General features: G+C 35.1%; 1 protein-coding gene across 2 annotated transcripts in view; it reads right to left on the bottom strand.

Moving 5' to 3' along the window:
* The window catches only part of TOGARAM1 (TOG array regulator of axonemal microtubules 1), a 74,065-nt gene that overhangs the window by 33,663 nt on the left and 24,134 nt on the right, over positions 1-16,268 (bottom strand). For both annotated transcript variants that reach the window (XM_068991336.1, XM_068991337.1), the window contains exons 4-7: positions 15,481-15,786; positions 13,743-14,005; positions 11,140-11,372; positions 6,743-6,843 (exon numbers count right to left, since the gene is read on the bottom strand). In XM_068991336.1, the coding sequence (XP_068847437.1) occupies positions 6,743-6,843; positions 11,140-11,372; positions 13,743-14,005; positions 15,481-15,786 (903 nt within the window). The remainder of the gene's footprint in view (positions 1-6,742; positions 6,844-11,139; positions 11,373-13,742; positions 14,006-15,480; positions 15,787-16,268) is intronic.

Below are 16,268 nucleotides of genomic sequence, written 5' to 3'. Positions count from 1 at the left end.
CGCAGCAATGAAGACAGTGCAACCCAAATAAACAAATAATGCCAGAGGATAGGGCATGAATAGAGGTATAGTAAGAGGTAATGCTTCCCTGGTGCCTCAGACAATGAAGCGTCTGCCTACAATGCAGGAGACCTGGGTTCAGTCCCTGGTTTGGGAAGATCTCCTGGAGAAGGAAATGGCAACACATTCCAGTATTCTTGCCTGGAAAATCCCATGGACAGAAGAGCCTGGTAGGCTTACAGTCCATGGGGTCCAAAGAATTGGACACGACTGAGCAACTTCATTTTCACTTTCAAGAAGCAACGCAAGAAAGGTAAGCTGAGGCAAAATTGTTAAGGGTATGAAAAAATGATGCTACAGAGTTGGAAATTTATTCTGTGAAAACCACTAAAGGTTTTGAGCAAGGAAGAGATGATTAGAAAGATAATTCTGGAAGACTATGTACACTGAATTGAAAAGATGAAAATAAGAGACAAAATGTCTTAGAAGGCTACTGTAATTACCCAGGGAAGAAGCTATGAAAACCCAAGTTAAACTGAAAAGAACTGGTAGGATTGGTCACTGCCTGAAGGGTAAAGAGAAGTAGAAAAGATGACTCTAAAGTTTTAAGTCTCCATAACTGGGAAAATGATAATGCCACTAATAAAAACAGATTAAAAAAAAGGAAGAGGAATAGGTCTAGAAAGGAAGATAAGTTTGGTTTTGAATATGTTTATTCTTGTTGACCAGATAGATCTATTAGATGTTTGGTTTAGAGTTGGAAGTGTAAGTTTGATAGAATTTTCTGGAGTAGTATTAACTGTTGATCAAAGACATCAATATTTTTAGGATCAAAAAAAAAAAGTCATTGGCAGTAAAAAAAAATATATTCAGCAATTATTTGAAAACAATGAAATTACATTTCCTTTAGGAAGAAAAATATTTTTGTATTTGGTTTTTTTATATAAAAAAAATGTGTAAGTAAATATGAAAAAGCCTTGTCATCCTCTTTTGTATTAATAAAACCAATGGGCAAATGATCTTTCTCACAAAGAACAGATATTACGAATTATCTTACAGATTCAATTTTTAGAAATTTACCAAAACAAAAACAACAAAAAATAAGAAAAAGTGTCTAATCAAGTTCACTCTTACTCAATTTGCATTAGTTCCACAAAAAGTATACATAAACTAAAATGCCTGACTACCTGGACATATACGACTTAAGACGACCAGAGACGACAAAAGTTGACCTTATTATAAAAGTTGCTACACACAAAACAATGACAGTTCCTTACATTTACTGGTAGACTACAATGCTGAAATACAGGTGACTTCTATTTACTCTATTTAAATATTTATGCCCTTCAAAATTGGGCTTCCCTGATGGCTCAAAATTATTGTCTCTTACCCTGAGGAAAAAATGTTAACAGCACCTGTAACAGGATCTCTGAAAAAAAAAAAAAGAGCAGTCACAGAAGTGCTGCTTGCTATTAAGCTTAACTAAAAGAAAGAAAAAACGGGTACATTGTTAACAATGGTTTGTGATAACAAAAAAACTCTCCAGGTTCTACCAAAGGAAAATTATAATCCTGTTTCCACAGTTTTACTCCATGGTTACAACCTAGGTAGGCATCTGGGAATCATTTGTTCATATGACTTCTCCATCCCATTTTACAGTGGCACACGTACAGAGTGTGTGTCTGTATGTGTATGTGGGTAAAGGTCAGCAAGGACTCCCTAGATTTAACCTCTCGGGTAATAGGTTCCCTGGATTGACTCCTGAGACATAACCATATATGAATATGTAAACTATGTGTTCTATTTAGCAGAATTATTTCCACAACAACACATCAGAAGCGTAAGAAGAAAAGTCTCAAAATTGAGAAATCTCAGTTAGTTTTTCTTTATTGGCATGTTAATGGAAGATATGAAATTCAAAGATACTCAGTCCTAAAAATGAACTTGTGATTGAAATGTACTAACCTTTCGTATGCTTATAATGTCTTGGTTGTTCCTTATTTTGTATTTTTAAAGCACTAGGTAAAATGTCATGTGACCTATCCTCTTCAAAGTCACCACATCCAAACCCATAGTTCATACGATGGCCAATTATGCTTACACTGGATGTTGTAGTCCCTATAAAATAAAATACATAAAACAACTTATCTGAATGATGTAGGTAACACCATAGGGAAGTATGGATCTCTTCTCTATCTTGGCTCCTAACGTTTTAGAAAGGGTTCAATAACACTAGAAATTATAACATTATACTATTTTTAAAAAAGTGTTACTTTCTTTTAAATATTGTAATATTTTTTACTTTACTAGCAGATCGGAACACTTATATGCTATACTATCCTATTTTATAAAACAGGCTTTAAAATGACAATGAAATAAAATCAATCATGTTTTAAAAATGTGACAGCCATTTAATGCTTAAATGAAATTTTACACTTTGCAGCACAACAAAATTGTTTAAAATCTAGAATATTTAACCTATGTCCTGAGAAAGGGCTCCATTTCTATTTTCCATTTCTCTCTTTTTCACTCTCATGATCTAGCTTGTGGGGCAGTAAACTATGTTGTAAACGAGCTCAGAATCTGGACTCATGCTTCACGGCTTTAAATCATAGTACTGCCACTTAAACTATACCAAAAATGGGCAATACACTTAACTGTATTTGTAAAATGGGGATAAAAATATGATAACAGCTCTTTTAGAACCTTTCTAAGGATTAAATGAAGAAAATGTAAACGGCTTGTCACAGAGACTAGCGTATGGTAAATATCCAAATGTTACTTTCCTGTTTAAAAATAAAGCAAACCAAACCCTTAATGTAGGCCTCCTTTTAGTAAGTCCTTAAAATTTTAATCTACATGTGAATGTTTAAACTGAACACTCTATACTAACACTTCGCAGTTGGTAAGACCACAAAACTACAAAGTGGAAAATCCCAGGCAATATATACTTGAGTCACCATCCATTTTTATGTATATCCACTATGTAAACCATTAAGTAATAATAATAAAATATAATTTAATACCACTAATGGTATTTTAATAAAAACAGGACAGTGGGGAGAGAACATGGCTGGTGGCAGTTAGGCTAGAGAGTATTGCAGAGTAAAGGGCACTTGTCAGATTCACTGATGAAGATTTTAAAAATATCTGATATTAAATGATATAGATCTTCTGGGAGTAACATGGATAGCCTTCTAAATTCTTCTTGGTTTTGATAGTTAATTCATAAAGTAAGCCTCATAAAGATACTGGCTTTGGATGGAAATGCTTTCTACTAATAGTTGATAACAAAAGCTACAGGAAAATAAGTTTACTGTAACATTTATTAGGAACTTTAGCACAATGTGCTATAGTAGGGTAGTGGTATAATCAATGTGAAAATCTTTATTGGAGATGCTGTAGTATAGACAGATTAGATTTACAATTCTGACATGATTATTTTTATCTTCAGGTAGCATTGGAGATGGAAATGGCAACCCACTCCAGTGTTCTTGCCTGGAGAATCCCAGGGACAGGGGAGCCTGGTAGGCTGCCGTCTATGGGGTCGCACAGAGTCAGACACGACTGATGCAACTTAGCAGCAGCAGCTCTTATTCTAAGCATTATCATTTTTATGTCTCACCAATTACAACAATAAATTGTACAAATGACTTGCTTACTAAAACCAACACAAAACCTATCCTAAATAATCAGAAAATGTAAATACAAATTAATAAAATCCTAAACCACCCAAACTTAACACTTTGGAAGCATATTAAATTTAACCAAGAATTTCTCATAGTAAATTCAATAATAGTATTTCCAAAATTTGATCTGAGAAATACCTAACTTATTTGTTAAAAATATATATTTCCAACCCCAAAGATTGATTCAGTATGTATACGGTGAGGCCCCAGAATCTATATTTATATGCATTACTCACGATTCCTAGTATTAGGCAAGTTTGAAAAATACTATTAGACAAGTCTGGGAAACACTGAACATTGCATACAGAAACATATATTATTATAAGACCTATCACTCCACTAAAATTTAAATGACTCACAAGCTGATACAACTAGGGTTAGTTGCTGTTCAGTCACTCAGTCCTGTCTGATTCTTTGCAACTCCATGGACTCCAGGATTCCCTGTCCTTCCCTATCTCCCACAGTTTGCTCAAACTCATGTCCATTGCTTCGATGATGCCATCCAACTATCTCATCCTCTGTCGCCCACTTCTCCTCTCACACTCAATCTTTTCCACCATCAGGGTCTTTTATAGTAAGTCAGCTCTTCATATCAGGTGGCCAAAGTACTGGAGTCTCAGCTTGAGCATCAGTCCTTCCAAGGAATATTCAGGGTTGATGATTGACTGGCTTGATCTCCTTGCTATCCAAGGGGCTCTCAAGAGTCTTCTCCAGCACCATAGTTCAAAAGCATCAATTCTTAGCATTTAACCTTCTCTATGGCCCAACTCTCACATTGATTCCAAGGATATTCTTCCATAGTAGGTTCCATTTCAGAAACTGGATACAACCTAGCAAGAAAGTATCTCTTCAAACTAATAAATAATTTCTTAGGATGATCAGCCTTAAAAAAGAACTGAAGACTAAGTTTATGTATTATATTAATATTTCTTTGGGTCTTTCCCTTTAGGAGAACAAATACTCACCAAGTGCCCACTATGTAGGAGGTGCCTGATGTATGTTATACATTTAGATCTTCACTACCCTTCTCAAGGTTTGCATCACCAAATGAGGAAATTGAGTTTCTAAGCAATTAAGTAACTTCCACAGAACATGCATATGATTATTAAATATCAAACTGAGATTCCAGTTGGGTTCTCTCAGACTCCAAAGTACACAGGCATTGTCTTCTTGTGCTTAGTAGAATAACTATCTCTTAGTCTAACACACAAGGTTTGTGGAAGACAGTTTACCAGGTACAGGTGGTTGAGTTCAGCATTTATAATTATGACAGGGACCTGTCATAAATAATTTCTGAGAATCAAGAATCTGAGAGTCCAAAAAAATAATTTAAATAATTTCAATAAGCAGAGTGACAATATTCAGTTTTGCCATACTCTTTTCCAAATTTCAAACCAGTCTGCTGTCTCACGTTCAGTTCTAACTGTTGCTTCTTGACCTGCATACAGGTTTCTCAGAAAACAGGTCAGGTGGTCTGGTATTCCCATCTCTTTTAAGAATTTTCCAGTTTGTTGTGATTCACAAGGTCAAAGCTTTAGCATAGTCAATGAAACAGAAGTAGATACTTCTCTGGAATTCCCTTGCTTTTTCTATGATCCAATGGATATTAACAATTTGATCTCTGGTTCCTCTGCTTTTTCTAAATCCAGCTTGTACATCTGGAAGTTCACAGTTTATATACTGCTGAAGCTTAGCTTGAAGGATTTTGAGCATTACCTTGCTAGTATGTTAAATAAGCACAACTGTACAGTTTGAGCACTCTTTGGCATTGGCTTTCTTTGAGATGGGAAAGAAAACTGACCTCTCCCAGCCTTGCGGACATTGCTGAATTTTCCAAATTTGCTGGCATATTGAGTACAGCACTTTTAGCAGCAGCATCTTTTATGATTTGAAATAGCTCAGCTGGAATTTCATCACCTCCACTAGCTTTGTGCATAGTGATGCTTCCTAAGGCCCAGGTGACTTTGCACTCTAAGATGTCTGGCTCTAGGTGAGTGACCACACCATTGTGGTTATCAAAAGGTCATTAAGAGCTTTTTTGTATAGTTATCCTGTGTATTTTTGCCACCTCTTCTTAATAGCTTCTGTCTGTTTCTGTCCCTTACCGAGCCCATCTTTGTACGAAGTGTTCCCTTGGTATCTCCAGTTTTACTGAAGAGATCTCTAGTCTTTCCTTTCCTCTAGTCTTTCCTATTGTTCTCCTCTATTTCTATGCATTGTTCACTTAAGAAGGCTTTGTTATCTCTCCTTGCTACCCTCTGGAACTTTGCATTCAGAGGGGTATATCTTTCCCTTTCTCCTTTGCCTTTTGCTTCTCTTCTTTTCTCAGCTATTTGTAAGGCCTCCTCAGACAACCACTTTGCCTTCTTGCACTTCTTTTTCTTTGGGATGGTATTGGTCACCGCCTCCTGTACAATATTACAAACTTCTGACCATAGTTCTTCAGGAACTCTGTCTACCAGATCTAATCCTAGTTACAATTAATTCATAATTCAATAGTTTTACAAATCATAAAGACTACATATAGATTCCATCCTAAATGGATGAGAATCCAAATACTTTTCTAATTTGTTACCAATAACAGAATCTATTTTCTAGGAACTGATGTTATAAATTAGTGACTTCCAGGTTGGTCTGTAAAATGTTTACACAAGATACACTAGTTAAATATTATTTTTAAAAGAAACTGTGTTGTTTGGTTCCCTGGTGGTTTCTAAAGTATGCTGCGCATTAGAATCACCTAGAGAGTTCTCAAAAACTTTGATGTCCAGGTTGCATTCTGTATCAATTAAATCAAAATGTCCTGGCATAGGAGCCAATATGGGTAACTTATAGACTTAAAGGAGGGACCAATTATACAGGTAAGTATTTTTTCTTCCAGAAATAATACAGTATTTATTCTTGCCACAATGGCCTTTTAAGGAGTTAAAAGATGATTAGTCTTAATTGGTAATTACAAAACTTCTAAATCTAAAATGCATTTGCCATCAGTCCATCACTTTTTTATCATCTAAAAATCTGTAAATCATATTTATGACAGATTCATAGAATACCTGTACTGGGGCTTTGTTCAGCTACCTGAGAGTTCTTATTCTTTGCCGAAGAAAGTCTTGTTGGACAAGGTTTTGATCCAAAAATTGGAAATATGTCTGACCTACAATGAAACAAGATAATTTCAATAAATATTGAAGATCCAAAGCTATTAACATTCTTATATAAAACATTCTCTATACTTTAATTAACTTATTAGACTTAGATAATAAGGCAGGAAAAAGTATGAAAAAATAAGGCTAAGAATATTTCTTATTGGTATTCCTAGTTCACCTTTTGAACTTCCAACCTTTTCAACGTATCAGTTCAGTTCAGTTCATTTCAGTTCAGTTGAGTTGCGTCTGACTCTTTGCGATCCCATGGGCTGTAGCACACCAGGCTTCCCTGTCCATCACCACTCCCAGAACTCGCTCAAACTCATGTCCATTGGGTTGGTGATGCCATCCAACCATTTCATCCTCTGTTGTCCTCTTCTCTTCCTGCCTTCAATTTTTCCCAGCATCAAGGTCTTTTCCAAGGAGTCAGCTCTTCGCATCAGGCGGTCAAAGTATTAGAGTTTCAGCTTCAGCATCAGTCCTTCCAATGAATATTCATGATTAATTTCCTTTAGGATTGACTGGTTGGGTCTTCTCCAACACCACAGTTCAAAAACATCAATTCTTTGGCACTCAGCTTTCTTTATTGTCCAACTCTCATATCCATACATGACACTGGAAAAATCATAGCTTTGACTATATGGACCTTTGTTGCCAAAGTAATGTCTCTGCTTTTTAATATGCCCTCAAGGTTTGTCATAGCTTTTCTTCCAAGGAGCAAGCATATTTTCAACATATGGTCAATCCTTAATTATTCATGAGAGGATTACCAAAGGAAATTAAGACACTGCAATTTGTGCTGTATAATCTTTCTTTTCATTGAATTATGCAAGCCCCTTCGCCACAACAAGGCTGTGATCCAGGAAGAGGATATGCAGAATACATCATTCAAAATGCCAGGCTGGATGAATCACAACCTGGAATCAACACTGAAGGGAGAAATATCAACAACCTCAGATGTGCTATAGATGATATCATTCTAATGGCAGAAAGTGAAAAGGAATTAAAGAGCCTCTTGATGAGGGTGAAAGAGGAGAGTGTAAAAGCTGGCCTGAAACTCAACATTACAAAAACTAAGATGGCATCTGGTCCCATCACTTTAAGGCAAATAGAAAGGCAAAAAGTAGAAATAGTGACAAATTTTATTTTCTTGGGCTCCAAATTCACTGTGGATGGTGACTGCAGCCATAAAATTAAAAGACACTTGCTCCTTGGAAGGAAAGCTATGACAAACCTAGATAGCGTATTAAAAAGCAGAGTTATCACTTTGCCAACAAAGATCGATGTAGTCAAATGTAGTTTTTCCAGGAGTCATGTACACATGTGAGAGCTGGACCATCAACAAGGCTGACTGCAAAAGAACTGATGCTTTTGAATTGTGGTGCTGAAGACTGTTGAGAATCTCCCTGGATTGCAAGGAGAACAAACCAGCCAATCCTAAAGGAAATAAACCCTTGACTATTCACTGGAAGGCCTACTGCTGAAGCTGAAGTTCCAGTACTTCGGTTACCTGACAAGACAAGCTGACTCACTGGAAAAGACCCTGATGCTGGGAAAGATTGAAGGTAAAATGAGAAGGGGGAGACAGAGAATGAGAGGTTAGATAGCATCATCAACTCAGTGGACATGAATTTGAGCAAACTCAGAGACTGTGGAGGACAGAGGAGCCTGGTCTGCATGGGGTCGCAAAGAGTTGGACACGACTTGGTGACTGAACAACAACAAATCTGCGTGTGTGCGTTGGGTGAGGGGGAACCTGATCCAAAAACAGTCCATTCCAGAACTAAAAGCCAAATGATTCCAGTTATCTAATATATTATCTACCTTCATATATAATATAAAAATAGGGACTTTACAATAAGTAAGAGATCAGCAACTAAGTGAATTTAGCAAATGCGTGCTTTCTTCCTGGACTATTTTTTTGCTATTCTTTGACTTTAAAAAGGCCTATAGGCCTTGTTTCACAAAGAAATCAAACTGAAGAATATTAAGTCTGTAGATAAGGGAACTGTTTGAAATCATTAAGAGCTAGTATGCCAATAACTTAGTGATGGATATTACAAAGAACAGATTTTACAAAGAAGTACAATTTTTGTAGGTGGGCAGGCATATTTGTTAATTGGCCTAATGAGAAACCAATGCTAAAAATTTTAAGAATAATTACTCTAGATTAGATGACCATCAATTTACATTGATTACATTGACTGTCAATTTACACTATACTGGGTGTACTGGAGTTGGATGAAAGAAAGTATTTCATTCTGTAGAAAAGTGTTTCTCAATAATTTTTCCTTCCCAATCTACATTAAGGATGAAAGCCCTGTAGTCAGTAGTAGTGACTTTCTTTGGCAATGATTCTTAAGGCAGGATGTAAGCAGGTTGAGAATTACTGCTCTTAAACTAATAAAATTAAATGTGGAAATAGTAAATTCATTAAAGATAATTCAGTCCATAACTGAGGGTATACTGAATTCCTTTTACATAGAGTTCAATATCTGAAGAGACAGTTCAATACCTGTCTCATGTTGTTAAATGAGACAACATCAGGAATAGTAAATTCTAAATGTTGTAATATAAAAATGAACTTTCCTTCCCAATTGTGTTCCAGATTACTTACAGAACCTTGAAACTGTAAGAGTATGTAATATAAAATTTCACATCTTTGGAAGATAAAGGAAAAACTTTAGGTCTAAAAGATAAATGTATATATTTTAAATGTCTGGTAACTCCACCAGCCCACACAGCCATTCCAAATTCATTTTGTAAATCTATTACATTATTCTACCCAGGTAATTACAACAAAGGAATTTCCAGTAAGAAAAAATTTCCAAATGCAAAATAAGCTGCTACTGAAGTTAAAAAATATGGGGAAGAAAATCTGGGATGAGACAAACCTTTCACAACGGACACAAAAATTTGGTTTACTCCTATGTACTGTTGAAATAAAATACCCTTTCATATTAATGTTCAGAGAACACCATCTTTCCTTTAAATATGTAATCTCTACCTATATTATTAGGGGTTCTAGTTCACTTAAGTGAAAATAATTTAAATTTAATTTTAAATATTTACTTCTAATGTCAATAGGTATATATAAACATGGGCTTTCAAGGTGGCAACAGTGGTAAAGAACCCACCCGCCAATGTAGGAGATGTAAGAAATACAGGCTGGATCCCTAGGTAGGGAAGATGCCCTGGAGGAGGGCATGGTAACCCACTCCAGTATTCTTGCTTTGAGAATCCCATGGACAGAGGAGCCTGGTGGGCATAGGGTCTCAAAGAGTCGGACACAAATGAAGCGACCTAGCAAACATATATATACATGGTATAGGATAAAATCAAAGGAAAACGAAATTAAACAGACCACCACCAACAAATGTTAAAAAGGATGTGAAACAACTGAAACTGTCATACATTGCTGATGGGAGTGTGAAACAGCAGAAGCATCTTAGAAAACTGTTTAGCAGTTATTTGAAAAGTTAGATGTCCATGTACCCAAGACCTAACAATTCTACTCTTAGGTTATTGTCTAAAGTAAAGGGGAATACCCCTGAAACTAACACAACATTGCAAATCAACTATAATTCAATATAAAGTAAAATTTTAAAAATAAATAACTAAAATGAAATAAAATAAAGAGGGAAAGGATTCCCCAAAATCCTAGAATAGGGTCACGAACAATTTCAAAAATCAAGATAGGATCACTCTTTTAAGACTGAGAGGTTATTGAGGTAATCTGGAAAAGTTTGTCAAAGTGCTATGCTGTCAGCGTAGAATGATCAGGACTCTCATTCTAGCACTACTGTGGTAAGGAAATTTCCAAGAGGGCTACAAAAGCTATGGCATGGAGTCCTAAATTCCCACAAGGTAATGGAATAACGAAAGAAGTAGTTGGGTAATGGCTGGGTGGAGTTTATCCACATCAGAGGAAATCAGTGCTGAGTTTTAAACAAAAGCAATACTATCAGGTATTAGTCAATTGCCAAAGAGTTAATGATACAGAAAAGAGCTAAAGGACAAACAGTATCAGGATAAATCTTAGATAGGCAGAATAACAGGTGCAACTTTGAGACTAGGCTTTATATTAATTTAGTTGGCATTGTGTTCTGTCTCTCCTCCCACACCCCAAACTAAGGCTAAGCAAGGTAATATCTGTAAACTTTCCTGTTTTCTTTTAATTGTACTTCAATGTTTTAAAAACTAGTAATTAAATAATTTCAAAGTTTTTTAAAAAATATGATAATAGAGCTTCAGGCTAAAAATTATAGATTAAAATTCATTTAACACATCAAAAAATAAAATACATTATTCTCTTCCCCTGGGGAGTTGTCGACAGAGAAGAAGTCAAGGATTCTTGGCTGTAAACTCCACTTTCACTGTAGGAACTGATATTTGGAGAGGAAGATCGCGATGGGGAATCCACAGTCAAGTCAAGCTTCATGGCGGAATCTGGGCTTTCAAGATCAGAAGTACTGCCACTCAGTTTTGCTCTTTTCTTAGCTGCGCTATTACGAAGGGACCTAAGAGAGCTCTGCATCTAAGGAAAAAAAAAAACTTTACAAAATAATTATACAAATAAAAGTTATCCTTAGATTTAAAACTCTAATAACTAAGCCGAGCTAGCTACTCTTCACTCTAACACTAACAAGATGGATGTTAACATATCTATATATAGTATAAATACAGACTTTAGTACTTAGGTATTTATAAACAACCTCCTAGGCTAAAAGTTCCTTAAGAGGAAAGATCTCAAGATATTACTCATCCTGCTATTTTTAGCACTGGGTATAATGACTAATACACTGTAAAAATTCAGTTCATAAAGTGAATGATTGAACCAGATGGTAGACAGCCCAGCTGAAGTCATCTTAGGTCAACAGTGTGTTGATGTGGCTATTTAACAGTTCTATGAGAAGGTTAGCAAAAAAGTAATCAGCTTTCTAAATCTGAAGCTTACATCAAGCTTGCTAGTGTTCAGAGAATAATAGATCAGTATATGTAACTTCTGAAGAAAAGTACTTACAAAAATGCAGAGTAGAAATCTTCATTACATATATATTAAGCTTGGGAACAGAACCTTGAACAAATTAAGGAACTCAGAAGTATATACAAATTATGTTTTGCTTACATTTTGATTAAGTATGGCCACTTCCCTAGTAAGTCCTTAGAAGGTTGAATATTTAAAAATAGTAGTATCTGTTTATATGTACTAATCATAAAAAAGAAATTATCTCTTCAATTACCCACTAAAAGGATTATTTTTAAGTTATCATAAAAAGTAATATAAAAATATGTAGGACCAGATGAAATTTATGAGCGACATAGGAAAGTGTCTTTTTAAAACCATCACAATATTGTAATTATTCTCCAGTTAAAATAAATTAATTTTAAAAAGTACCTCTTCTATAAGTTTCTTTTCTATAAATAAATTTCATTTCTAGTATCATTGGAATATAACCGGAAAAACAAAAACAAAAAGAAAAAAACAAGGAAAAACTTAACAAGCAGTTAGAAGCTGGAATGAACAATCCATTAAGAACCAATTTTGGTTCTTTATAAGTCAGTTTTACTCAGGCTTAATGCTAGCTTTGTAAATAAATATGCATTAATTTTTTTTGAGTCAACTATTAGTACTGATGCCTCAGGTCTTAAAGATGCGCTAAACTAAGACCATAATAAGACCATCACATACCATCATTGGGTGTTACAGTTTACATATTTAATGTAAACACTTTTAAGCCTGACATCAGACAAACTGAAATGATAAAAAGGAAGCATCTGTGGAAACAGTGCTCTGAATCCAAAGTAATATAGCAGCCACATTCCTTCTCTGGCATAATTAATATGCATAGTTATCATGCTGGCAATACATTTTTATAGTATAAATGGAGTTATCTAGGATTCAAAGATGAATATAAAATATGATCTCAATTCCATAAAGATAAACTTGTATGTATGCACAAGGGATATGCTCAAGAATGTTTACTGCAGTATTGTTTACAATAGCAAAAGATGAGGAATAACCCAATATCAATTACATAAATGTGCGTGTGCTATATTTCTGTATTACAGCTATACGTGTATGTGTGCTAAGTCACTTCAGTTCTGTATGACTCTTTGTGACTCTATGGACTGTAGCCCAGCAGGCTCCTCTGCCCATGGGATTCTCCAGGCAAAAATACTGGAATGGGTTGCTGTGCCCTATTCCAGGCGATCTTTCTGACCCAGGGATTGAACCTGCGTCTCTTATGTCCCCTGTGTTGACAGGTGGGTTCTTTACCACTAGTGCCACCTGGGAAGCTCATACATTATATATACTATATATTACAATATATATATTGATACTATATTCCATATATTATATAAATTATATATTATATACATTGTAATGTATAGGAATACACTATAAATAAATGCATCAAATATTACTATATATGTTAACATAAAAAGTACAGAAATACATAAAACACAAATTAATGGTAATAGTGGTTGTCTCTGGTAAAGAGGAAAGAGAAACTGGATTGGGGAGGGAACTACATTATGTTTCATTTATTTAAAAAGTAGGAAAAATATGATAAATTGTTCATTTTGGGGGGCTTAGTGCATAGGTGTATTGCTATACTATTTGTATTTTTGATTTTAAAAGGAATAATATATGTACAGAAAAAATATTGGAAGGAAAGACATCAGTGTGTTAATGATAATTCGGGGTAGGGTAATTTAGTGCGATAAATTTTCTTCCTAATACTTCACTATAGTTTCCATGTTTTCTACTGCAAACACATAAAATATTTTTACAAGTAAGACAAGATGTTATGAGATTCAAAGTACTTGACTTTTCCTTAAATGAAAACTATTATAAACAACTACAAGCATTTAGAAATTATTGAAAGTATTTGGTTCTAACCTCTTCTTGATCCAAATCTTTATCCCTGATATTTAAATCTGAAAGATCAACTGTGAGATTATCTTTTTCACTCTTCCAAATGTCATCAGGCTCTTTCTTTTTGGGTCCCACTGTGCTTAGATCAGCTTTATCAGGCAAAAGGCTGATTCCTCGTGGTATGGGAGGTACAGGTTTGGTCCCATTTAAGCCTCGTCGGGAAGATGGTGATCTCACCAAAGTAGGAGTAAGTTGAACTTGAGGAGGTTTCTCTTGAGAATTTTCTCCTGCATGGAAAAGACACATTACTTCTTTTTTCAACTTCAAGTTGGAAAACAAGTTAGCATTAAAATCACAAATGTTTAGGATTAGTTGTTTTTAAATTAAAAAGCAAACTTATTATATTAGAAATAAAGATTGCTACTTGAGATTAAAAAAAAATTGTTCCCTAACAAAAATAACAAAAATGGACCACCCAGAATCCTTTCATACGAAATACAAATATTATATACCAAGTGAATTTTTTTTTTGGCCATGCTGCTCAGCTTGTAGGATCTTAGGTCCCCAAACAGGGATTGAATCCAGGCTTTCAGCAGTGAAAGCTCACAGTTCTAATCACAGGACTGCCAGGGAACTTCCCGAAATGTCTACCTTCATTCATATCACCATGATTAATATTTGTAAAGTCCACAGTAACCTAGGAACGTTAATGATCTGGCTTGATCTAAGCAACATTTGATGTAAACACACTTGAATGACTACTATGTGCAAAGCAGTAATATTGGGCACTAAGGAGAACAAGTTAAACAATATTTCAGCTTTCAATACAGTATCTGATTTTGGAGGAAAGACAAATACAGAAAAAAATTAACAGAAGAAAATGAAGGCTCAATGCTGAAAGAAAGTAAAAAAGTCGCTGACTATGCAATAAACTGACATTATGGTTATAAACTGGAACATTCGTGCTGTGGCGCAGTTTAAAGGTGAAATATTTGACCTTAGGGGCTAGGGTTAGTGAAGCATTTGGGACATGGGACTCACCTTTCACAGACTTTCTGAAACTGAATCTGTCTTGAATAAACATATATGCCATTATTATGATTTTGGCGTGGGCTATTGTTAAGGATATTTTAGCTGAGAACAAACAGTACTGTGTCTGTGCTCAGTTGCTCAGTCATGTTTGACGCTTTGTAACACCATGGACTGTAGCCTGTCAGGCTTCTCTGTCCATGGAATTTTCTAGGCAAGAATCCTGGAGTGGGTTGCCATTTTCTTACTCCAGGAGATCCTCCTGAACATGCATCGCCTGTGTCTCCTGCACTGACAGGCAGTCTTTACCACTGAGCCACCTGGGAAGCCCAACAAACAGTAGAAAACCCATCAAAATAATTTTGCTAGTAACATTCAATAAATGTTGGATAAATACTAGACACTGAGGTAAACATATGAATGATATTTTATATTTGTAAAGCTAAAACTTGTTAGTAGGCTCTCAGACTGTTCACATTCATGTCCATTAAAAAGCACTATTATTTAGTTCTACAAAAGGATTCTGAAGTGGCAATACAAGAAAAAAAAAGAAATGACAATTTTAACTGAATTTTATATTACACATTTGATCTATTGAACATTCCATTAATATTTTGCCAAATATTTACTAATTCAGAGAAATAAAATGCAATTTACTTTTAAAGATCTGACAACCCTAACTTCAAATAATTATTCAAACATACAAATATTTGAACAAAGTATTAATTTTTACCATCATATATACCTGTAGGATCAGACGATTTTTGGCTGACAAGCTTTTTTTGTGGACTTGGCTTTGAAAGCCCTTCAAAGCTTTTAAGAGGCCAGGAACTTGAGAAATTAACGGAATTATCTTGAGACTTCTTTGGAGACACAGTAAGAGACGTGTGCTTTGGACTAGTTCGAGGTGACGAGAGAGGATAGGATGGAAGAAGGACAGCTCCTGAACTTGAATTTGGACCAGAGTATGATGAAGAACGCTCTGTTTGACTGCCAAATGTTTGCTGTGTCTTACTATTGAAACATAGGCTAGCACAAACTGTAATAAGACAAAAGAGAATATTATTTATTTATACACATCTTCTAAGAGTTTTAAGTTTTTTTGTTTTTCACATTCAGGTTTTTAATCCTATCTGGCATCCGTACTTTTGCAGGTAAAAACCTAATTTAACTTTCTTCTATAGAGATAGTGTAATTCTCCCAGTGCCACTTTTTGAACCATCCGTCCTTTCCCTTTCATCTATAAATCTCCCATATGTATATTTCAGTCTATTCTTAGGTGCTTCTTATGGGTTCCATTAACCGTTTTTTTTGTTTCTATAGTAGTACCACAATGTTTTATTTATCCTCACACTGATAAGTCTCCTTCCATTTTTTTTTCCAGCTTTGAGAGATGGCTGACGTACATTACTGTATAAGTTTAAGGCATACACCAGGATGGTTTGATATATATAGTAGTTGTTTAGTCTGTAAGTCATCTCCGACTCTTTGCAACCAGTGGGCTGCAGTGTGCCAGGCTTT

The sequence above is a fragment of the Capricornis sumatraensis genome, chromosome 19, assembly GCF_032405125.1.
Source record: "Capricornis sumatraensis isolate serow.1 chromosome 19, serow.2, whole genome shotgun sequence".
Taxonomy (NCBI): domain Eukaryota; kingdom Metazoa; phylum Chordata; class Mammalia; order Artiodactyla; family Bovidae; genus Capricornis; species Capricornis sumatraensis.
This window is presented reverse-complemented; position numbering and strand designations above follow the sequence as displayed.